The sequence below is a fragment of the Anas platyrhynchos genome, chromosome 21 (genome assembly GCF_047663525.1).
Source record: "Anas platyrhynchos isolate ZD024472 breed Pekin duck chromosome 21, IASCAAS_PekinDuck_T2T, whole genome shotgun sequence".
In the NCBI taxonomy this organism is placed as follows: Eukaryota; Metazoa; Chordata; class Aves; order Anseriformes; family Anatidae; genus Anas; species Anas platyrhynchos.
This window is the reverse complement of record NC_092607.1, coordinates 9,050,383-9,073,678: the sequence shown is the minus strand read 5'-3', so window position 1 is coordinate 9,073,678 and position 23,296 is coordinate 9,050,383. Positions and strand designations below refer to the sequence as shown.

General features: G+C 47.5%; 1 protein-coding gene and 1 long non-coding RNA gene across 2 annotated transcripts in view; one reads left to right on the top strand and one right to left on the bottom strand.

Annotated features, from left to right (window-relative positions):
- Positions 1 to 22,238, top strand: part of LOC101792763 (fer-1-like protein 4) — a 44,953-nt gene extending 22,715 nt beyond the window's left edge. Inside the window, exons 32-45 of the mRNA XM_027473012.3 lie at positions 117 to 165; positions 1,018 to 1,124; positions 1,489 to 1,620; positions 4,023 to 4,133; positions 4,606 to 4,733; positions 5,215 to 5,385; positions 6,215 to 6,369; positions 15,456 to 15,634; positions 16,717 to 16,802; positions 17,753 to 17,851; positions 18,101 to 18,342; positions 19,600 to 19,880; positions 20,572 to 20,672; positions 21,207 to 22,238. Coding sequence (XP_027328813.3) covers positions 117 to 165; positions 1,018 to 1,124; positions 1,489 to 1,620; positions 4,023 to 4,133; positions 4,606 to 4,733; positions 5,215 to 5,385; positions 6,215 to 6,369; positions 15,456 to 15,634; positions 16,717 to 16,802; positions 17,753 to 17,851; positions 18,101 to 18,342; positions 19,600 to 19,880; positions 20,572 to 20,672; positions 21,207 to 21,387 — 2,022 coding nt within the window. The 3' untranslated portion in view covers positions 21,388 to 22,238. The remainder of the gene's footprint in view (positions 1 to 116; positions 166 to 1,017; positions 1,125 to 1,488; positions 1,621 to 4,022; positions 4,134 to 4,605; positions 4,734 to 5,214; positions 5,386 to 6,214; positions 6,370 to 15,455; positions 15,635 to 16,716; positions 16,803 to 17,752; positions 17,852 to 18,100; positions 18,343 to 19,599; positions 19,881 to 20,571; positions 20,673 to 21,206) is intronic.
- LOC139999204 (uncharacterized) lies at positions 8,518 to 14,250 on the bottom strand. Its single transcript, XR_011804430.1, has 2 exons — positions 13,786 to 14,250; positions 8,518 to 10,460 (listed from the first exon to the last, which is right to left on the bottom strand). It is a non-coding gene; the product is annotated as an uncharacterized lncRNA (long non-coding RNA).
- Positions 22,239 to 23,296: the final 1,058 nt, after the last annotated feature.

The window sequence follows — 23,296 nt, the reverse complement described above, 5'->3', positions numbered from 1 at the left end:
TGATCTCAGTCTGGATATTGCTGACTACTTGGCAGTAAGCTTTGGAAGTGTCCTATGCTTGGATAGAGAAGCCATTGTGGTCAGCAATGTGGGGTGACTGTCTGTGTGTGTTTCAGACATGCATTGATGAGGAAGATGCTGAGAATGATGACCTGAATGATGCAGGTGAGTCTTCTGTGGGGAGAGACAGGCTCTACACTGCCCTAGAGGGTGGTGGGCTTGTGGTAATGGGATCTGAGGGGCAACAGTTTTGCGACATTCAGCAAAAGCAACACAAAAGGAAGCAGAGAGATTAGAAATATTGGCACAGGCTAATCAGCCATTTCAAGTTGAAAACACTAAACTTGCCTCGAGAAAATTTTGAAAATTTTGTTGAATCAAGAGCCTTCCTGAGTGAGCAAAACTCTGCAGAAAAATTGGCTGCAAGTATCATGGGATTGCCATGATGGGATCAGGAAGTAAAAGTGGAATGGGCAGAAAGGATGATGAAAAGGAAAAACTGCCTGGGAGCTGGGCTTCACTCTGCCTGTGGATACTCACCTTGGATAAAAAATAAACTCAGAAAAACATCAATAATAAGCAGAGGATCTAAGGACAGTGTTACAGCTGTAGGCTCAGGTTTGCTGAGGCGTAAGCAGTGACTAGCCTAGCAATGATCTGAATTGTTGAGACAGTAAGTATAGAAATTATGTGAATCCTATGGAAGTGTCCAGTCACCTGTGGAAGGTTTCAGGCACCTTCCTCTATTTGCTCTGTCCTTGCCCACTTTCTTCTTGAAGAACAGCCATTCAGGTAGGCAGGTCTGTGCTGATTTTTGTCCTCTCATGCATACTTGTCTTGCTGGGAGAGCTGAGATGTTGTGAGAACACATGTTATGGAGAGCAATAACTACTTAGCCTGACACAAGTCAAAGACCTGGCTGAAAGCAAAAGCTGTTGCTGAGGTCATTTCATGGATGGGCACTTGCCATGATGGGAGAGATCAGAGCATTTCCCAGTCTCCTATTGACACTTCTAGATGGAGGCAATTTAAATGCAGCCTACATTGACATGGAAGCAGAAGATGAGGCAGTAACTGAAGCTGAACCTGCTCGACCCAAGAGGAAGCTCATTGCCACCCTTCAAGTGAGTATTGGGGTGACAGATCTGGCCTCTTTCAATCCATGCCCTTTTTCCATGTTGTCCTCACTTTCCTGCAGTGGAGGTTGGAATGGGATAGAGAACCTGATCCAGTAGTGTGCACTGGGCCCCATCTTTGCTGGGCTCTGAAACAGCTAGTGGGATCCTGAAGTTCAACTGGGATGCATGTGCTCATCAGAGGATGGGCCTGGGGTCATAAAGAAAACCTAGCACTGAGTAATACTGGGGTAAGGCAGGACAAGGTGAAATGGTCAAAGCAGGGGAAAGATGGTCTTTCGCTTCTTAAAGGGGACTCTTCTTCCCTCAAGATATCAGGAAAAGTCCTAAGATGACTTTCTACTTCTTACAGATCTATAACTCTGAGCTGGAAAATGAGTTTGGTAATTTTGAAGACTGGCTGTGTATTTTTCCCCTTCATCGTGGCAAAGCAAATGAAGATGAAGATGGAAATGAGGATGAACATTTTGTGGGGAAGTACAAGGTATCGTTTGAATAACGTTTGTGCTGTATATGGAAGAAAATTCTTAGGGTGACCTGTGTCTCAGAGAATTCAGATGCCAGCAAAGCCTCAGCGAGGATGAGTGTGTCCAAATATGTGAGGCATGGCCAGGGTACTATAGGGGCCTGTCAAAATAAGTATGTGCTGTGGTCTTTTGTTAGCTGATAAATCCACTTCCTTTAGATTTTTTTTTTATTTTTATTTATTTATTTATTTATTTTACCTCTTAAGAAAGAGAGAGTATGAAGCATGAAGGAACACTTACCCTGGTTGAGGCCTCTGGGTATGTTTAGTATGTAAATAAGTATTAGTGAGTTTCACTGTTTGCAAAATTAACAAAACTTGTCTAAAATAAGCATCATTCTCCCACAGAGGAGCTCTTGAAGACCGAAACATCAACTACAAAGGTTGATTTATGAAGGTCCCTAGGTAACCTTTGGCATCTTCCTGCCTTTGGTACCTTTGGCAGTCCAGTTACGTGCTTGGAAATGTTCAGATCTTCTGGCATCGGCAGTGGCCTGAGAGCCTAACCTGCAAACAGGGATGGCCTGGGCCATATAGGCATGATGGTGCTTTTGTAAAGGGCTGTCCCCATGGGCACAGGGTGTCTGTTGTCTGCATGGGCAATGGCTCTGATTTCCCAGCTGGCAAGAGGGGCTGATCTTGGTGGCTCCAATCCCATCTGAGATGTTCTCTTTTGTATCTGATCATTATCATTGGGAGTATCCCTCCATACTCAGGAGACCTGGAAGGCCCAGCTGATCAATACATGGCTGAGAGGCTGGTGCAATTGCAGGAATTTGGGATTTTTTGATCATGGGGAATTTTACTCAGCACCTGACCTGATGGCTATCGATGGGTCCCACCTGTCTCAGAGAGGGAAACAGGTTCTAGCTCAGGAGTTGGCAGGGCTTATTGAGAGGGCTTTAAAGTAGGTATGAAGGGGAAAAGAGATGCAATGAGGCTTGATAGAGGTGAGCCTGGGGGAGGAGTCCTAGAGTGAGGTTCTTAGTGTGAGGGCAATGGCACAACTGAAGTGTATCTACAGCAATGCACACAGCATGGGCAACTAACAGGAGGAGCTGGATGCCATTGTGCAGCAGGGAAACTGTAACTTCATCACCAACACTGACACATGGTGGGATCACTCCCACAACTGGAGTGCTGCAATGGATGGCTACAAGCTCTTCAGAAGGGACAGGCAACTTAGGAGGGGAGGTGACGTGACTATATTAGAGAATGTTTCGATGTTGTTGAGCTCAGGGTTGGGAATGATAAGGCAGAGTCCCTGTGCGTAAGGATCAGGAGGTTGGCCAACAAGGCGGACGTCCTGGTGGGGGTCTGTAATAGACTGCCAAACCATGATGAAGAGGCAGAAGAGGCGTTCTGTAAGCAGCTGGCAGAAGCCACTCAATTGTCAGCGCTTGTTCTCATGGGGGACTTCAACTTCCCGGACACGTGCTGGAAATACAACACAGCCCTGAGGAAGCAGCCTAGAAAGTTCCTGGAGTACGTGGAGGACAGCTTCCTGACTCAGCTGGTTAGTGAGCCTACCAGAGGGGTGCCCTGCCAGTGGGATGAGGTTTAACATGGCTAAGTGCTGGGCCCTGCACGTTGGCCACAACAACCCTGTGCAGTGCTACAGGCTTGGGGCAGAGTGGCTCAAAAGCTGTGCAGAGGAAAAGGATCTGGGGGTGTTGGTTGATGCTTGCCTCAACATGAGCCAGCAGTGTGCCTAGGTGGCCAGAAAGCCAGTGGTATCCTGGCTTGTCTCAGGAATAGTGCAGTCAGCAGGACCAGAGAGGTGATCGTCTGTCTGTACTCTGCTGTGGTGAGGCTGCACCTTGAGCACTGTGTTCAGTTCTGGGCTCCTCAGTACAAGAAGGACATAGAGGCCCTGGAACATGTCCAGAGAAGGGCTGTGAAAGTAGTGAAGGACCCGGAAGACAAGTCCTATGAGGAGCAGCTGAGGGAGCTGGGATTGTTTAGTCAGGAGAAGAGGAGGCTCAGGGGAGACCTTCTTGCTCTCTACAACTCCCAGCAAGGAAATTGTGGGGAGCTGGGGGTCAGCCTCTTCTTGCAGATGACTAGGGATAGGACTAGAGGGAACGGGCTCAAGTTGCGCCGGGGAGGTTTAGGTTGGAAATTAGTAGAAATTTATTCTCAGAAAGAGTAGTCAGGCATTGGAACAGGTTGCCCAGGGAGTTGGTGGTGTCACTGTCCCTGGTGGTGTTTAGGGAAAGGTTGGATGTGGTGCTTAGGGACATGGTTTAGAGGGTAACATTGATAGTAGGGTGATGGTTGGACCAGATGATCTTGGAGGTCTTTTCCAACCTTAACGATTCTATGATTCTATGATTCTATCTGCAGTGTCTTTATTGCAGGGTTCCTTCTATGTCTACCCTACTGTGGAAGCCAGCAAGGAGCCAAGGGTCTCCCAGGGTGTTCCAAGGAACAGGCCCATCAAGGTTCTTATTAGAGTTTATATTGTTAAGGTAAGTCTCTTGTGGTGGTGACAGTAATGCTTAGAGGTCTATCCCTTCCTAAGAACCTCCTGCCATTCTCCACTTAGTAAATTTGAGCAGTGGCACTTGTGAAAGGCTCGATACTGGCTTACAGGCTCTGCTTGGCCAGTTGGAGTCTGTTAAGTGAGGGCTTGCATTTATTCCTTGTCCATGGAGAGCCTTCTGGGCTTTGTATCTTCATGAGGTGCTAAGAATCTAGATGGGCATTGCCTGGCTCCTGTAATCTGCCTTGAGACAGTGAGCAACCAGGCGGGCTGGCAGCTGGAGACATCTGTTTCTTGTTAAATGGGGATTTGCATGGCAGCAAATGTGTTGCACTTGCTGGGGCAGCTAGTGGAGAGACCTGACCAGTGAGCTTGGGTGGTCTCAGGCCCCACACAGTGTCTGCCATGCATGTTGCTCTCTGCAGCTGATGTATGGCTGTACCTCTTGTGTATTCCAGGCTACAAACCTGTCTCCAGCAGACCCCAATGGCAAAGCAGACCCCTATGTGGTGGTGACAGTGGGGCAGGAGCGGAAGGACACCAAGGAGCGATACATCCCAAAGCAGCTCAATCCTGTGTTTGGAGAGTATGCAGAAAGTTTTCCTCTAGTAGGATGAATGGGAATAGTGTAAATATAGGGCTCAGGCTATGGCCAAGTGTTTGCAGTCTTCTGTTTCTCTCTGCTGGAGAATCTTGTGCTATAACACAAAGGTGCCAGACATGTCTCCTGCCTTCATCTGTCACAGGAGTGTTTGGGTTTAGGAGTGAAGCACTCAAAGGACTAGATTTATCAGACAAAGTAGCAAGCCAAGCAGCAACAGAGCTTTGGAGATGTTTGTCCTTACCTCCAACAAGGAGCTCTGTCCAACAGCATACACTCCTGGATAAATAACTCCTGTGTTTGAATATGCACACTAAAAACTCCACACACTGAACTTTGCAGAGCCAAATTCTATCAGAGTCTTAGGGTTGGCAAATATAGTTCTTAAATGGGTAGGATGGGTGAAACAGAGCATGTATTTCATATCTCCTTGCTAACTGCACTTTCCCAATCTTCTTCTGTCCAGAGTCGTGGAGCTGACAGTCTCCTTTCCCATGGAATCAGAGCTCACTGTGGCAATATTTGACCATGATTTGGTTGGATCTGATGATCTGATTGGGGAGACCAAGATTGATTTGGAGAATCGATTCTACAGCAAGCACAGGGCCAACTGTGGAGTGGCTTTGCAGTATGACATGTAGGTACTAGTCTGACACATTAGGGCCATGAGAGTTCTACTCGCTTACTGTTCAGGTGGGTAACAGAGCACCTGCAGTTCTGGAGGATGACTCTTGCATCCACGGTATCCTTTGAGCAGGTGTCATGCAGATGCACTACAAGGAATATGGATAAGTCCATCTCCTTTTATTATTATTATTTTTGTTTCCTACCCGTTTCCTGTGATAGATCTAACTGCTACTGCAGAAGGACACATTTTGCATGTAGTAGAAAAAAAAATCTTTAATGCTTTCATATGAAAGCATTGTTATGTGAAATAAATTTTGATTTAACAGTGTTGTAATTTTGACCTCTTTCAGAAAGTAAGGCAGTTTCTTTAGAACTAGATGATTCTGTGAGCACCCAGGCTCATGATGTCTATTTTTCTTTGTCCTCATGTAATATATATTCTCTGGTGTATTTTTCTGGTGGGTTTGGCCACATTTTCTGTAAACATTTTTCTCCCTTGTTACTTGATAATTAGCTGTTGGAATTGAGCTGTTAATTAGCTGTTGGAATTGAGTTCCCAGAACAGCTAACACCTCTCTCCCAGTTCGGAGCTGCAGCTGGAATTGCTGCTGTTGCTGCTCTGACGCCAATGGTTCTGTGAGGTGCAACCCTGGCTTGTTCTGGGAGAGGAAAGCTTGTTAAGCTTTTCATTCATTAAGCTTCTTTGTGTCTGTGGTTTCCTCAGTGAAACTCTGAGCAGGAAGCTTGTGACATAGCCTGTGTTGGAAGGACAGGGGATCTCCTAAACTATGAAAAAAACCTGTCATGTCTAAACTATATGTGTTCTCCCTTCCACACAGAGATGGCTACAACATGTGGCGAGATGCTTTCAAGCCCACACAGATCCTGGATAGCTTATGCAAGAAAACCTCACTACCTGCAGCAGAGTACAGACAGGAGGAGGTCAAAGTGGGCAATAAAATCTTCAAGGTTCCTCCAGAGGCATTTCCTGAAGGTACAGAGGCCATGGCTACTCCTGTGCTCGGTGGTGAACTGGGCTGGGAACCCAACCCAACAGCCTCTCTTCCCTGAAGTGTCCAGGCTAGTTGGGCTGTTTGCCCCCACTTTGCACCCTGCCCATATTTCTGGGTCACTGTTGGGAGCATCCTCAGCACTCAGTAGCCTGGCTTTGGTGGATGATGGTGTTGCAATGGGGGAGATGTGATCCAGGCCATTAGGTCCCAAAGCAGCTTCTCAGTGAGTGGAACATTTCTTCTGCAAAGTAAACCCTCTCGCACAGCAGTGCATGGGCATTTGATCCTTGTTCAGCCAGAGAAGGTGTAGCTTATCCTAGTGGCTGACACTGTTATGGAGGTTTATTTCCATCTGCTTGTGACCACCATCACCAAGACATTGGGCGGGGGGGAGAAGGGGAGACTTTTTCAGTCTCCTTTCCTTCTCCTAGATGGCTTCATCCTTCAGGGATGCTCTCTGCTTCTGGTGGTTTTGGGTGCTTTGAGTAACACCCCACTGCTCCTCACTATTTATTTCCTCCTTATGGGCAGCTTCCACATATCCTTTGTTATTTTTTTCTTCCTTACTGGAATTATAAGCTGTGAGTTGGGGCCACAGGTGACCAAGAACATGGTGACTTACACCCTTTTCCAGCAGTGATGCAGAACCTTCCTGAACGTAGGTGTCGCGTTAAAGGGGTGTAGCTGATTAACCGTTACGGGCCCGGTTGGATTCAGAGTACTGAACCAGTCGGACATTCACCAAAACTGGGGGTCCGTTCGGACATTCACCAAAAACGTAATAACCACCTGGGGGTCCGCTCAGACATTCACCAAAAACGTATTAACCACTTGGGGGTCCGTTCAGACATTCACCAACAATGCATTAACCGTCTGGGGGTCTGGTTAGATTCAGAACACTGAACTATCACGGATAACCACCCTCACCCTAGTTGCATTAATGAGAGCTATCACAATGCAATCAAGTATGGTTTATTACAGCAACAGATAATCAGGTTCTTTTGGATTGCCGGTGATAGTGACTATCTGCAAAAGCAAGCTAGTATGCATGAAATACACAGGTGTTACAGGTGTTCTAGGTGCGTATTCTAGGTGCGTGTTCTAGGTGCGTGTTCTAGGTGCGTGTTCTAGGTGCGTGTTCTAGGTGTGGGTTCTAGGTGCGGGTTCTAGGTGCGGGTTCTAGGTGTGGGTTCTAGGTGCGTGTTCTAGGTGCGTGTTCTAGGTGCGGGTTCTAGGTGCGGGTTCTAGGTGCGGGTTCTAGGTGCGGGTTCTAGGTGTTCTAGGTGTTACAGGTGCGCAGCCTAGAAATAAACGCGTTAAAAGGATCAAAGACTCTATAGAGATTTATAAGCAAATATTCAGATCTCACCCAAAGGCGTCCCAATGGGGGGGGAAGAGAGGCTCAGCCCGTCGACTGATCCCAGGAGTCAGGAGGTCCTAAGGATGTTGTATGTCCTCGGGATGGTATCTCCCCTGACGATGGTATCTTCCCTAACATCCCCTCTCTCTTGGGCCAATTTATATTATTTTCTGTCTTTTAGGTGGAGCTTGAGTGGCTCTAGTCAAGCATATCTTAGTTATGATTGGTGTAAAGTTTTCCCGTTTCCGTTTAAAGTAATAGGCTCCGAGAAATTCAGAGCGCATGCTCAGTGAGGGGTGGTCGCACCTTGGAGGCGGGTAGCTTTTGGGATGGAGGTGTGTTTTGGTATTATAATGATATTATAATGAGCAAAAAGTACACTAGGGTACAGCATTTGTCAAAACATGACAGGTCTTTGGCTTAGGGTGGCAAAAAGTGCAGCTTTGTGCACAAGAACAATCGAGGCCCCACCTGATTACAGAGCCTAGCCGTGGTGTCTCCACTCCACTCTACGCTCCGTGGTGTTCCTTAGGGCTAGCACACCAAGTTTCCCCAGCGCGATAGCATCTAAGGTTGGGAGCCTAGGGAATGCTCAGATAATGTAGTTATGCCCTACCCTGAAAGCCTCTTCAATGCTGTACCTTTTCCTTAAAAGTGTGAATGTTAGTTTTATTTTCCTAGTTACTTCAGGCATTTACACCACATAATCCACCCCGTGACTATAGTCACTCAAGCTTCACGACAGTTGGAATATGTCAGGGACATCACATACATTCTCGGATTGAGGTTTACCGAGTGTATGTACATTGTGTAGGGATGCTAAACGTTTCATCATAAACCAGAGTTTAACATACAAACTAATTGTCAGTATAAAACATAACACAGTGAGTATTAGCAGAACAATAACAGGGTGAAGCATCTTGTTGAAGATTCCCTTGGCAGCTGGCAACCATCCAAACAAATTGTCCCACCAACGGTGTCTCTCATCTCTCTTCACTCTTTCCATCACTCGATGTATTTCTTGTGCATCATGATGGACAGTAATCAGAGTCTTTTGTCCATTTTCTCGGACTTGAGTCATCAGCTGCTTCAGGTCCTCATGTACCAGCAATTTCTTCACCAAGGTGAGGTTCATTCCAATAGGAGTAGGCAGCAGTTCATGAAGCAGAATATAATTAGATGCAATAAGTTGATAGGAAGTGACAGGAACTGAGTATTTAAAATCACATCCTAGAATTTTGGTAAAATTGCAAACACAGACATTAGAGAGATTACTGGTATTTACCACTGTATTATCTACGACTATAGAATCACAATGAGTTCTCATACAAACACAACCTTTCCCAATATATATAAGTACAGTTTCAAGGGTTTCATTAGGATGTATCTCAAAGTGGCAAATATTTTGCTCAGTGTCAAGACAAATGTCTTGAGATTCCAGTGTGTTACTTTCACAGATGAAACCTTTTTGTTCACGCACAATGCATGCATTTACATCAATTGTTTGCCACTTTCCTCCCTTCTGATGGGCCCATACTTTATGCTCTTTAGGATAAAGTATAGTTCCATTATGATTGAGTCCTAATGCAATGATTGGATATACATTGTATATGGTGGCATTACTTATAGTAAGTATAAAGGCAACAATTTTATCATTTTCTGCATAATGGGTAAAGTTGACTAATTGCCACCAAGCTTGAAATTCTTTTTCAAATTCTGAAGCATTATCCCAAATCAATTTTCGAATTTCAGTGGGCAAAATTTTTCCTTCTCCCTCTCTAATAATAGCTGCTGCTACAGATTGTATCCATAACTGCGCTTGGATACAGCTCAAGGCAAGGGAGGTATTGCCTTGGGTTTTTCCAAGGGCATTTACAATTAATTGATGATCATTTTCCTCAATTTGTTCCCAATGGGGCAAAACATCTGATAGAAGCCATTGATTTGCTCCTAAAGCCAATAAGGATGATTTTATTGGTTGTTCCAGTTTCCTTAGGTCATCTGTAGTAGCAGTTATTCTACTCATTAAGACCTCAGCATCAATGTTATTTAATATACATAATCCTGTTCCCAATAACCTAGTTGCATCCTGTGGCCCTTTTTTAGGGACCAACTAGGGTCAAAGAGAATTTGTTGTTGTCCCATATTTTTAATTATGTAAGGACCTGTGTTGAAGATGGAAGGAGTTAGACCAATGGGAGGCTGAGTCGGTTCGTTTTCAAATATCTGCAGGGGCAGAGGCTTCATATCCTTTGACCATGAATTCAAATAGTAATTCTGTGCCTCTGTAGCCCCAAAGACAGTACACAATTATAGGTTTGGTGAAAGTAAAATTGTACCAGCAATCAAAATTTGGTTCAGTTATTTGGCAACCAATTTGTATTGTTTGTCCAGACATGGCTTAAAGTTCAGCCATTCTTAGAGAATCATTCCAACTCCATTCATCTTTTGAAAATATTTTGTTTCCATGTAGAACTAAAGTAGAGAGATTTAGGTCCTTTCTGTTTTGAGATGTTCCAGTGACTGTGCTATACTGTGACAATACATGGTTAAATGCCACGGTGAAACACCTCAGCTCCATGCACAGCCACAGTAGCTAAGTTTCCTTTAAGGTCTGTAATTGCATCAAGGTCAGGGTAAAGCATAGCATCATTAATCCAAACTGTTGATTCGTCATCTTCCAGCTGTCCATATACAGTTCGCTCAGGATTCCTGTGAACACAAAAGAAAATAAAATATGCTTGGTTGTATTCAACCGGCAGGGTTAGAAAGAGGGTGAAATAGCAATCTTTGATTTCCCATGCATAGAAATATTAGGGAGTAGTTAGCACTATTGCTACTGTTAGAAACACAGAGGGCTTACACTATCTCTGCCATGTTTGGAACTGTGGCAGTCAAAGGACAAATGTTAGCATTCAACTGTCTGTAATCCACTGTAAAATGCCATTGCCTGGTTGGTTTCTTTACTGGCCACACTGGTGAATTGTAAGGTGAATGGGTCCTTTTAATAATGCCTCTTTTTTCCAATTTTGTTACCACCCAGTCAATCCCCATAAGATTTTAGCAGGGGATAGGGATATGGATGTTTGTAACAGGCTCAGTCTCAAGGTGCCTGAATCCCTTTGATGTGTCGCGAAACTCCACACAGTTCCATCAGGGAGTTTCCACATACAACCATGCAGTATGTCAAATCCTAAAATATTAGTGTATGCAGCACCAACTAATACTTCTACCCTGGTTAATTTTTGTTCCTCTGGCAACCAGAGTGAAATTTTTTGCAGTGGGGCATTGTTTTTCCACACCATTGATTCCCGTGAATTTAACCCTGCGTTGACCAGGTGTTATGCTCAGGGTTTGTGCTGTCTCATGTGTAATTACTGACATTTGAGCCCCAGTATCAATAAGAAAATTTACCAATATTTTTCGGGGTCCAACAGGAATGGCAATGATAGGGTCAGATTGTTCATTAGAGAGCCATTGAATTGCTAATACCCGCCGAGCAGGGTGGCTCACTGCCCTCCCCGGGGATAGGAGTTTTTTTGCTGAGATTCTGTTTTGTCACTTAAGCTTGGTGCCGAAGGTGTACATTCTTTACGGACGGGATTTTTTCCTGTTAGGCAATCCCCTCCATCTGGAACATTTTTCTTACCCAGAGATTGGACTAATGTACGGAGGTCATCTAGAGAAGCACCACGCAAGAGTGGTCGGGATGCACCCAAAGCTAGGGCCTTACGCCAGAGCTCATCCCGTTCTTTATTAAATTTGAACCTGTTTTTAAAATTAGGGTATCTGGGATTTTTAGTGTGGATTTGGCGGACTCACCGAGAGTGATCTTGGGGCTTAATATTGGATGAATTAATCCAGCCCATTTGGCGTCCGTACTTATCTATGTCTTGTACCAATTCACTCCAGGTGGGAATAGGGGAGTTAGGATTCTGCCTACAACCACTATCATCATCCCTACAAGCAGCTAGTATATGATCTTGGGTGTTTGCTACAAACATCTTAAGACAATCAGGGAGTCCACGGATGAGAGGGGTTAACCGAATTGGATCAATAGGAGCTAACATCGGGGATTTCCTAAATTCATCTCTTTCATATATCGCCTGAATGCAGGCTGCTTTCTGTACTGCTACAGCCAGGTCAGCTCCTGGTGTGGTGGTTAAAAATACTCCAGGTCTCCAAAAGCCTCCTACCTCTTCCTCACTCAACATCATTCGATCTCCTCCTTTAAGAGAAACTCGACACACATACTCAACTTCTGATTCCCCTGATCGCCTTGAGAACTTCTCCTGTATTTTAACCAACTCTGCTGGTGGCAACGGAATCGTTCGCACAGTAGTGCGAATTTCATCATTATCATCAACAGTAGTCTCAGTCTTAACCAAAGGCCTCAAGGAAATGGATTGGGGTTTAGAATCAGAAATCTCTTCAACGCCATCATCACTGTCAGACCAGAAATCACTGTCCCAGCTTTCAGGTTCTGCACTATGCAGCACTCCACGAATCTGCTTGACCGGAGCGCAAGGCTGTACTTTATTTAACAGATGACTAACCCTCTCCAGCAATTGTTTAAGATGATTATTCTCATGCACAAGTTTATCATTTTCACTCACAAGTTTGTCATTCTCAATGGAAAGTTTATTATTTTCATCCAAAAGTTTATCCACTCTGATTCCTAATGTTTTTCCCGTCTCCCTTTCAAAGGCCAATGATGACTTCAACACATCAATCTCTGATTTCAAAGCTGTATGTTCCGCATCAGAGATCAGTTTGGGAGCAGGAGTTTCCTTAGCTTTTTGCCGAGCACAAGACAAACAAGCTCCTAACACAGCACAAATCGCACCTTTACCCTTTCTTTGACCAATCTTTCGTGAAGCCTGACACTGTTCAATGCGCTCTACCACTTTCTCCTCAACTTTCCAAAACTTTTGGGAAAACTCCTTCCCTGCCTGGGAAGGGGCACATTTATATTTTTGCAGTAGTTTATCCATAGCAATCCTGCCGACTACGCCAATTTTACTGTCGCGTTAAAGGGGTGTAGCTGATTAACCGTTACGGGCCCGGTTGGATTCAGAGTACTGAACCAGTCGGACATTCACCAAAACTGGGGGTCCGTTCGGACATTCACCAAAAACGTAATAACCACCTGGGGGTCCGCTCAGACATTCACCAAAAACGTATTAACCACTTGGGGGTCCGTTCAGACATTCACCAACAATGCATTAACCGTCTGGGGGTCTGGTTAGATTCAGAACACTGAACTATCACGGATAACCACCCTCACCCTAGTTGCATTAATGAGAGCTATCACAATGCAATCAAGTATGGTTTATTACAGCAACAGATAATCAGGTTCTTTTGGATTGCCGGTGATAGTGACTATCTGCAAAAGCAAGCTAGTATGCATGAAATACACAGGTGTTACAGGTGTTCTAGGTGCGTGTTCTAGGTGCGTGTTCTAGGTGCGTGTTCTAGGTGCGTGTTCTAGGTGCGTGTTCTAGGTGTGGGTTCTAGGTGCGGGTTCTAGGTGTGGGTTCTAGGTGTGGGTTCTAGGTGCGTGTTCTAGGTGTGGGTTCTAGGTGCGGGTTCTAGGTGTGGGTTCTAGGTGTGGGTTCTAGGTGCGGGTTCTAGGTGTGGGTTCTAGGTGCGGGTTCTAGGTGTGGGTTCTAGGTGCGGGTTCTAGGTGTGGGTTCTAGGTGCGGGTTCTAGGTGTGGGTTCTAGGTGCGGGTTCTAGGTGTGGGTTCTAGGTGCGTGTTCTAGGTGCGTGTTCTAGGTGCGGGTTCTAGGTGCGGGTTCTAGGTGCGGGTTCTAGGTGTGGGTTCTAGGTGCGGGTTCTAGGTGTGGGTTCTAGGTGCGGGTTCTAGGTGCGGGTTCTAGGTGTGGGTTCTAGGTGTGGGTTCTAGGTGCGGGTTCTAGGTGCGGGTTCTAGGTGTTCTAGGTGTTCTAGGTGTTACAGGTGCGCAGCCTAGAAATAAACGCGTTAAAAGGATCAAAGACTCTATAGAGATTTATAAGCAAATATTCAGATCTCACCCAAAGGCGTCCCAATGGGGGGGGAAGAGAGGCTCAGCCCGTCGACTGATCCCAGGAGTCAGGAGGTCCTAAGGATGTTGTATGTCCTCGGGATGGTATCTCCCCTGACGATGGTATCTTCCCTAACATCCCCTCTCTCTTGGGCCAATTTATATTATTTTCTGTCTTTTAGGTGGAGCTTGAGTGGCTCTAGTCAAGCATATCTTAGTTATGATTGGTGTAAAGTTTTCCCGTTTCCGTTTAAAGTAATAGGCTCCGAGAAATTCAGAGCGCATGCTCAGTGAGGGGTGGTCGCACCTTGGAGGCGGGTAGCTTTTGGGATGGAGGTGTGTTTTGGTATTATAATGATATTATAATGAGCAAAAAGTACACTAGGGTACAGCATTTGTCAAAACATGACAGGTCTTTGGCTTAGGGTGGCAAAAAGTGCAGCTTTGTGCACAAGAACAATCGAGGCCCCACCTGATTACAGAGCCTAGCCGTGGTGTCTCCACTCCACTCTACGCTCCGTGGTGTTCCTTAGGGCTAGCACACCAAGTTTCCCCAGCGCGATAGCATCTAAGGTTGGGAGCCTAGGGAATGCTCAGATAATGTAGTTATGCCCTACCCTGAAAGCCTCTTCAATGCTGTACCTTTTCCTTAAAAGTGTGAATGTTAGTTTTATTTTCCTAGTTACTTCAGGCATTTACACCACAGTAGGCCTGTCCCTTCTGAGCATGTTCCCTCTGGTGACAAACACTCATGCAGTGAGACCAGCCTGGAGAAACGGATGGAGCATATGTGGCCTGCTTGTGGATGACTGGATCTTGTGAGGCAATGCTATGTTGCCTGCAGAAAGGATGCTTTCTGTGTCCATCCTGCCCAAAGAGCAGGACACTTTCGTGTGTTCAGACAACTTTACCTTCTGCTTGTTCCTCTGCTTTCTGCTGGTCTCTAAGGGTAGGTTGTGTCATGAATGGGAAATAAATCCCACTCAGGAGAGGACAAGGCTGCCCTGGGGACCTCTCTCATGATCAGAGCTTGTTTGGGATGGTTTTGGTTTCAGAGTGATATCCAAAGGACAGGTGTTCACTTTAAACCTGGGAGTGAGTGGGTTAGTATGTCCTTGCCCATTGGTTCCTGTTTTCCTCCCCACCAGCGGGCTTTACTTTGGTCTTGAACTGCTATTTGCCTTCATGCTATGCCAAATGAGTCAGTCAGCAGCACAGATGTTAATTCATGAAGGCCACGGCCATATGTCATTGCTAAGTGACAAGTAGTGCTTCCTGGAACACTTTCAGGGCAAAACTGCTTATCTGAGGGTCTGCTTGAACCACAACAGAAACATGAGGGCTTAAACTGCCCCAGAGGGTCACATCCTGCTCAGCATCCCATGGATCCTTTTCCCAAGGCTATAGTAAATGCTTTTTTGCCCTTTTCGTCTTATTTCTCTTAGCTTGCTCATCTTCTGCTTACCATTTTTCTCATCATCGCAGCATATTGAACTCTTTCCCTTCATTCTTACCCTTCTGCTTCTCCAGTGTTTGTTTGTTTGTTTGTTTGTTTCTTCTGGGGAGCTGCTTGTTTGCCCAGTCCATCATCTATGCATACCTGTGCCGGTGACTAATTTCCTGAAGCAGCTCTTTTCAGCCATATTCCTTCATCTTCTGCCTGGCTCTGTCCTGCTGCAGAGGTGTCTGCAAGGAACCAGAGAGGAGTGGCAGATGAGAACTGGTCAGTGGATGATGAACATAAGGCTTTGTACGTCCTGCAGCACTGGGAAGAGATGCCAGGATGTGGGTACAAGCTGGTACCAGAGCATGTAGAGATCCGGTCCCTTTACAACCCAGAGAACCCTGGGCTCGTACAGGTGAGTTGTGTCTCCTTGTCCAACGTAGACTTTTCTCTGGCAAGGACTTTTGGGGTGGCTGGTCCCCAGCTCCTTGGCTGGTCCCCTGTTGTCCCTTTGTCTCTTTATTGTGGCACAAGTCCCATGCCCTGCCCCTTCCTCGGTGGGCAACTGGAGCTGTGTGCATGTCCGGCCCTGCTATGGAAGGAGGACTGCTCCCCTTGTGTGTTTTTTGTTCAGATCCACCCTCGGAGTTCTAGTGGAGCTCCTGGACCTCTCTTAATTGATGTTGTGGTCACAATGTTGGTGGCCAGGAGTTCTTCCTGATTCCTCAGGCCACACAGCTACTCCAATGAGGATACTGTGTGGGTGGCAAGGGACCTGGTCTGCCATGGTCGGTGGTAGTGTCCTTGCCTTTCCCTGCCTCTTCCTCTGCTTTAGCCCCTGTCATTGCTCCTTTGTTCCCCTGCAAATGCTCCGTTCTGCCCCCTTGTCTTCTTCCTGCTCTCCCATACCATCACCGTAGAGCAGGGCCTTGGAAGTAACATTGGTGCCTCCTGACCCAGGGACCCGGGCTGGGGTCCCAGCTCCCTTTGCTGTTCAGACAGCAGAAGCTGCTCCCACACTTTGAGCTAGATGTGAGCATGCCTGCAGGGAGTGTGGGACAGCAGCTCCAAGAGGAGGTGTTTCCTTCTGCTGGTGCCAGTGGGCATACATTGAACCCTGTCTGGTGGCTCATCCATCACAGAGCACCTGGAGCCGGAGAGCCAAGATGCTCTGCAGAGTGACTGGCCTGTGCTGCAGCCAGGCTGCCCTTGCAGTTTCCAGCCTGGAAAGATGTTTGTGTTTGAAATAGACTCAGTTCAGCTGAGATGTTTTTTCTTGGCAGCAGGGTGGGGAGGTAAAGAAGGAATTTTGAGTAGTTCCAATTTTTTTCCCCAACCCATTCTAAAATACAGTCACACAAAGCTCTGAAGCTCTGGGGTGGGGAGGAAAGAGACAAGTAGTGGCTTTCTGGTGAAAGCTTTCCTTGCAGGTCCAATCCTTTGCTCCTTGAAGGGTGGTCAGTCTTCTGAAACCTCTCTGCTCTCTTCTCTCATCAGGGCTCCTTGCACATGTGGATTGACATGTTTCCAAATGATGTCCCTGCACCACCACCAGTCAATATCAAGCCTCGACTGCCTATCAGGTAGCACCCCTGGGAGCAGAGCTAGGACCAGTGAGCCCATGTGGAGGGTTACTGTCCCCAGCTGTGCCTGATGGGATGTGCTGCAAAGTCCTGTGGAGACCAATTGTGCTTTCTGGCACACAGCACTCTGCTTCAGTTCTGGGCGTAGGATGGGGTCTTGGTGCATTGGCGTGGGGCACAAGTGCTTCAGCTGCACAAGTGCTTGTGAAGGGCAGGGTTAAACTCCTTGAATGGTGGACATAGAGGAGATGGAAATCCAGGTCTGAGCTATTCACATAGTTCTTTTCTGGCTAGTGAATGGAAGTCCTCTGGGTGGTGCCTGGAGAAGTGAAATTGAAGGAGGTGATCTGTTGTTTTCAGTGATCTAATGAGACTATTCAGGTGACAGGTCTGGGTTCTTCTCAGAGGTGCATGTGAAAGGACATGAGATAATGGACACAACTTGCAGCAAGGGAAACTCCAACTAGATATAGTTCACTATGAGTGTGAGGAAGCTTTGGGACAGGGACCCAAGGAACTGGAGAAGTGCTGGGGTATTCAGCCTTGGAGATATTCATAACTCATAAGGACAAGGCCCTGAGCAATCTGATCTACTGTGGAGTTAGAGAAGGAAGTTGGAGTGGAGACTGTGGAGGTCTCTTTCTGTCTAAGCCTTTCTGTGTCCCTGTGGTGCTGGGTGGGCTTGTGCCACACCAGGAATTAGCTTTGCATAAACTGCTTGTTTGGTCTGTGGGTGTTCATCTTGCAGGGCTGTAACCCAGCAAAAAAGCAAAGGCTTTGTGCAGGGCAATGAGACTGCTGGGCTGGGCAGGTACAGAGGAGCCTTGTCACGGTACCACAGGGCTAGGAGGGTTCAGGTTCTACTGTTCCGCTGGTGTAGACTTGATCTGCCCCTCCAGGCACCAAATATGAGAGTAGGTGTCTCACCCACCTCTGTGTCCCTCCCACAGCTATGAATTGCGCGTAATTATCTGGAACACAGAAGATGTAATCCTTGATGATGTCAACCCAATAACTGGAGAGCCTTCTAGCGACATCTACGTGAAAAGGTCTGACGGGAGCCGGCAGGAGGACAGATCCTGGCTGTCCAGCTCTCTGCTCTGCCCCTCACTTCCTCCTCCGAACCTCTGCTCCTCCCTGCCCCTGCACTGAATGGTGTTAGCCCCAAAGATGGTGGTCAGGTGTTGGTGCTGTTTGACCCTTCCTTTCCTGCTACCCCATGGGTATCCCCTCCATGTTTCTACTCTGTCTTTGGGACTGAGTGACAGGGGTAGGAGATAACTGAGTTTCTCCTGCAGCTGGATAAAGGGACTCGACCATGACAAGCAGGAGACGGATGTTCACTTTAACTCCTTGACTGGGGAGGGCAATTTCAACTGGAGATTCATCTTTCGTTTCAACTATCTCCCAACTGAGAAAGAGATCACCTACAAGAAGAAGGATTCTGTCTTTTCAGTGGAGGAATCAGAGTTTCGTGAACCAGCTGTTCTGGTCCTCCAGGTCTGGGATTATGACAGGATTTCAGCGAATGACTTTCTAGGTATGGTATGGTCTGCTGGGAGTGGGGTGGCTGTCCCTCACCTTGCTGGAGTATTACAGCATTTTCCTGGGGGTCCAACTCTTCAATAAAAGACACCAGATGTGCCAGATCAAGCTCTTCAGCTCAGCAGTAACCTGGGCTGGCTTTTGACATGTGAGTGATAGGCAGAGCATGGTGGTGCACAGCTGCCCCATGGAAACACATTGAGCTGGCATGCTTGTCCCAGGGCCTTGCTGGGACTACACCCAACAAGCACCTTGTACCTCCATGTGATGCTTTCAGTGGTGATTTGTTCAGCAGTGCTACTTGGGCACTAAAGAAAGTGTTAGAGAGCAATGCCAGTGCTTCCTGGCAAGCAGAGTCTCAGGAATGTTTAGGCAGGAAGGGGTCTGCAGTCTATTGTAAGCTGTCTGCTGCAAGTAGGGAGATGCAATGTAGGTCAGGTTGCTCAGAGCCTTGTCTGGGGGAATTTTGACAATCTCCAAGAATGGAGATGCCAGCATCCCTCTGGGCCCCTCTTCTATGCTGCACCATTTTCATCATTCTCAAATTGCTCTACCTATCTCTAATTAGAGTTTTCCTTGCTGCAGCTTGTGCCTGTTGCCTTACGTGATCTAGTTAGCTGACACCTCTCTTGTGTTTGGGGGTCCAAAAATGAACACAATACTGATACACAGTCTCACCAGAGCTGAGCAGGGGGGAATTCCCATTTCCCTTGGTTGCTCGCCAATACAGACCAGTATGTGATAAGACCTACTTGCTGCAAGGCCTGAGTGCTGAACTGGGGCAGAAGCTCCTTCCAAGGAAGACAGTAGAAGGCCAAACAGGGGAGTGAACTGAGGCTGTTTCAGGTATAGGTCAGAGGTGAAAACCTCAATAAGTTTTCCAGATTTTACAATTCCTTATTAAAGTCTGCAGGAACAAGGGGAGAAGAGGAGCTTGGTGTGTGAGGAGAGCAGGGTGGAACATGGCATTGTTTTCACAATAACCCACTGTACCACATGCAAGCCAAACTGGCCACATCAGACTGAGGAGACAAGACCTGTAGCTTCTGCCTCTTAATCTCCAACTCTTGGACTGGTCCTTTCCTATGCTGAGCTTCGTGTTCTCCACCTATAAATGTGCAATACACTGTTAGACCATTGCAGCAGCTGGGACATGCTAGTGGTGGTAGGAGCATGGCTGAGACAAGCCAACTGGTACATGAGATTTACCGCAGGGTTTCACCATGAGCTTTTCTCTTTATGGTGCCTGCAGGCTCCATCGAGCTGAAGCTGCATGACATGGTGCGGGCAGCCAAGAGCTCAGAGCATTGCACCATCAAGATGGCAAAGGAGAATGCTACACCTCGCTTCTCCATCTTCCGAAACAAGCGCATGCGTGGCTGGTGGCCCTTCATCAGACTTGAAGATCAAGAAGACAAGGAAAGAGAGGAGAGGAGAGCCAAGCAGAAAAGGAAGAAAAAGAAGTGGAGCAGCTCTGTCAAACAAGAAGACATTGAGTTCACAGACTCCATTGGGAACAAGTACCTCCTGACGGTAAGGCAGGGCATTAGCAGAGGTGAGCAGAGAGCCAGTGACATGCCTTTTCCATGACATGGCTACCTGTCTTGTGTGCACATAATCTGCAGAGGCAGCAATGGCCTAGTTGCCCAGAACGTCATGTAGGATCTTGGGGACCTGTCCCATCTGCTGCAAGTCCAGTGTTTTATCTACCCAGAGGTGCCAGCCAGAGTGGTGTGCTGGTGGTGTCTTCACGTCTTCTGAGCTTCCTGTAGAGCAGTTCTCAGCAAGAGGCACCTGGATCCCCATCAACCAGACAGGACAGCAGAAAGTTAGACATGTCCTAGGGTCTCTGCCAACCCCAGAGAGGCAGGTGATGAATATCCCTGAGTGGGCTAGCTGCTGATGGCCCTGCTAGTGGACCATTGCTTGTCCCCATGGCTGACTTGTTTTCAGTACCAGTGTGAGAGGTTGCAGCCAAATTCAGATAACTGGGGAGTGCATTATAATTTAGTGTCTTCCCTGCCAAATGCTTAATTTTCAGCCAGACCACAGTTTCCTCTGGTTGTAAAGTAAGAGACTCTGCAGCTAACAACTGGAAGGAAAAGTTAATTCCTCTCCAAGTGGCACTGGGAGAAAAATAGCCAGTCTAGACAAGGCACATGGATAGCAAGCTGCTTCGTGAAGCAGCACATGCAGCTGTGGCTCAGGCATGTTCCCTCTCCAGGGTAAGGTGGAAGCGGAGTTCCAACTGCTGACCGTGGAGGAGGCTGAGAAAAATCCTGTTGGTTTGGGTCGAAAAGAGCCCGAACCCCTGGAAAAGCCTAAGTGAGTATCTGCATTCATCACCTTTTAGACTGGTTGGCTGGTGTCAGGGGTATCTGTGTTTTTGGCAGCAGTGTGGCAAGAGGGAGAATCTGCTCACCAGGAAGTTCAGAGCAATTGAAGGACAAGGTGGTGGGATCTGCAGGACTGGGTATGCCAGCACTTCCCAGAGCTTTGGTGGGTCCAGCAGAACTTGTGATAGCCGCAGCTGGGCCAGGGCTGATCTCAAGAGGGTACTCAGGGCAGCTGTGCTGTAACATCACCTGTATGAAGGGCACCTCTCATTTAACCATTTGAACATACCTGTTAGCCATGGGGGTGCAGAACAGCTCTGCTGGGGCTGTCCTGAGGCTCAGGAGCCAGCTCTGCTGTCAACAGTGCTTTCACAGGGACTGTAGTTGTTGTAGCCCCCAGGGTAATCCTTTCTGGAAGCAGCAGGAAGAGCCTGTGATGTTGGCAGGGCACCAGTGCAGAAGAGCTTATGTGCTGTTCTGTGGCTTGAGCCTCTGCTGATCTCTTTATCCATTTATGTTCCAGCCGGCCAAAAACTTCTTTCAACTGGTTTGTGAATCCTATGAAGACCTTTGTGTTCTTCATCTGGAAGCGATACAAGAAGTACATAATTGTGCTGTTCCTGGTTGCTCTTCTGACTGTCTTCCTGGTTTTATTGATCTATACCATGCCTGGATACATCAGTGAGAAGATCATCAATGGATAAATGGTCTCCAGAACAGGACTATTCAAAGACAAGGGTGATTATTGCAAGACTTGAGGCTGGACCAGAAAGTTTAAGGAAACCCTGCAGGTGCACAGGCAACCTTCAGGGTGAGAGGCCTGGAGAAGTGGCCTCTCTATGAGGAGTCATGTTTCTTGCTAGATCCCCATGAGATGCTAAGAACCCAAGTAGCCAACCTACTAAATAAGGCAAACTCCTTCAAAGACAGTTACAGCTGTGGGAAAAAAAAAATGTTCGTTGTTGACTTCGGGGGGATGGTGGGGATAGGATCACAGATGGGGCTGGCTCCACAGACATGGCAGCTGAAGTCAGCTTTCGCCATTGAGAGCCATTCTGGAAGGGATGGGGACATACAGAGCTATCTGTGCCCTGGCTGGACAATACCTGGCACTTCTCAGGCCTCCTCCTGCCCGAGGAATTTAGAATGCATTGTATGGGGAAAGGCAGGTCTGCTGGAGGGAGAGCCTGGTGGAGTGGGAGCTGGAAAATCTTTGAATGGGGATTGCCAGGGTGCTGCTGCTGGGAGAGGGGGACAATATAGCCAAGGTAACCATGAGCTCTTGTTGTTTCAAGAGCATGGGAACAGAGAGGTCAGCTCTGGACAGGGTGGCACTCCCTGGGACACAGGCTGTTTCTGGTGGTCATGCCTCACAAGTTATTTAACAGCGTTCTCTGCATGTGCTGGGCTGGGTATCAGGCTTGCTTCAAATTTAATTTTGGATCTTCGTTTCCACCGGGATAGAGATATAGAATCATATAATGGTTTGGGTTGGGAGGGAATTTAAAGGTCATCCAGTTCCAACCCAATTCCAATAAAAACTCCTTGGATGCTCTCTCTGACATTGCTTGGGTTTCCTAGATGTTCCCCCAGAGTCCCGCTGTTGCAGGCAGCCTTCCTGAGGCACCTCTGTCCTTCCTTCCAGGTAGCCCAGCGCTGGGATGTCAGCTTAGGGTCGTCAGCATGAATCTGCATTATGGTGTTGGGCTGATGTAAATTAGATGAGTCTTGTTCTCAGCATGGCCTCCATTGCCCCAGGGTTCCTGTCATCTGCACAGACGTTGCTGACACACGCTCTGACATAATTGGATCTCAAGTCAAGGTGCTTCACCATGAGGTTTGACAGGATGGATGCCTTCCTAGTGCAGGAGGTGACAGTGCAGAGTGACAGTGGCATATCCAGTGAAATGAAGTGACAGTGTTTGTTGTTGTTGTTATTGAAAACAGTTGGCTACTTTGTCTTTTGAATGGAGCAGGAATGGAACAAGTTGTGGGGAGAAAATATCCAGCTGTGGAGAGCCAGGCAGGCAGGGTAAGGAGTGGGTGCAGACTCTGGCTGGGACCCTGCAGCTGGGTGTGGGTGAGGGGCAGGCACAGTGCTCCCTGGGGCAGGGGGGTGGTGTTTGCTCCAGGATGGCAAAGGGGAGCCCCCTCTTCCCACCCCTCAGGGACCCCTGGGCTGCAGGGGAGCAAGTGGGTTGTGAAGGACTCAGGGCATGCAGCACCCACCCAGGGGCCTGGGGTGTGACCACTGCTCCTAGCGCAGCGTCACCCCGGCTTTCTGCAGGGGCTGTTGCATGGATCATCACCTTCACAAGTGGCACATGGTGCACTCCAAAATGCCCAGTGTATCACATCGATGTTTGTTGTGCCCCAGCAGGTGCGGTGCACCTCAGCAGTACCTGGTGCACCCCAGGACACCCATGCACACCAGCATGCCATGTGCACACCCCTGAGCTCCTGGGCTCTTGCAGCTGCATTCAGCTGCACTCTCCACTGCACCACCAGGCTTTGACTTGAAATAAAGCATGTCTGTCTCAGCTTCCCTTCAATTTAGGATTGCAGGATTTGCAGCTGTGCCACTCTGTGCATGTATGTGTGCAATGGGCGTGC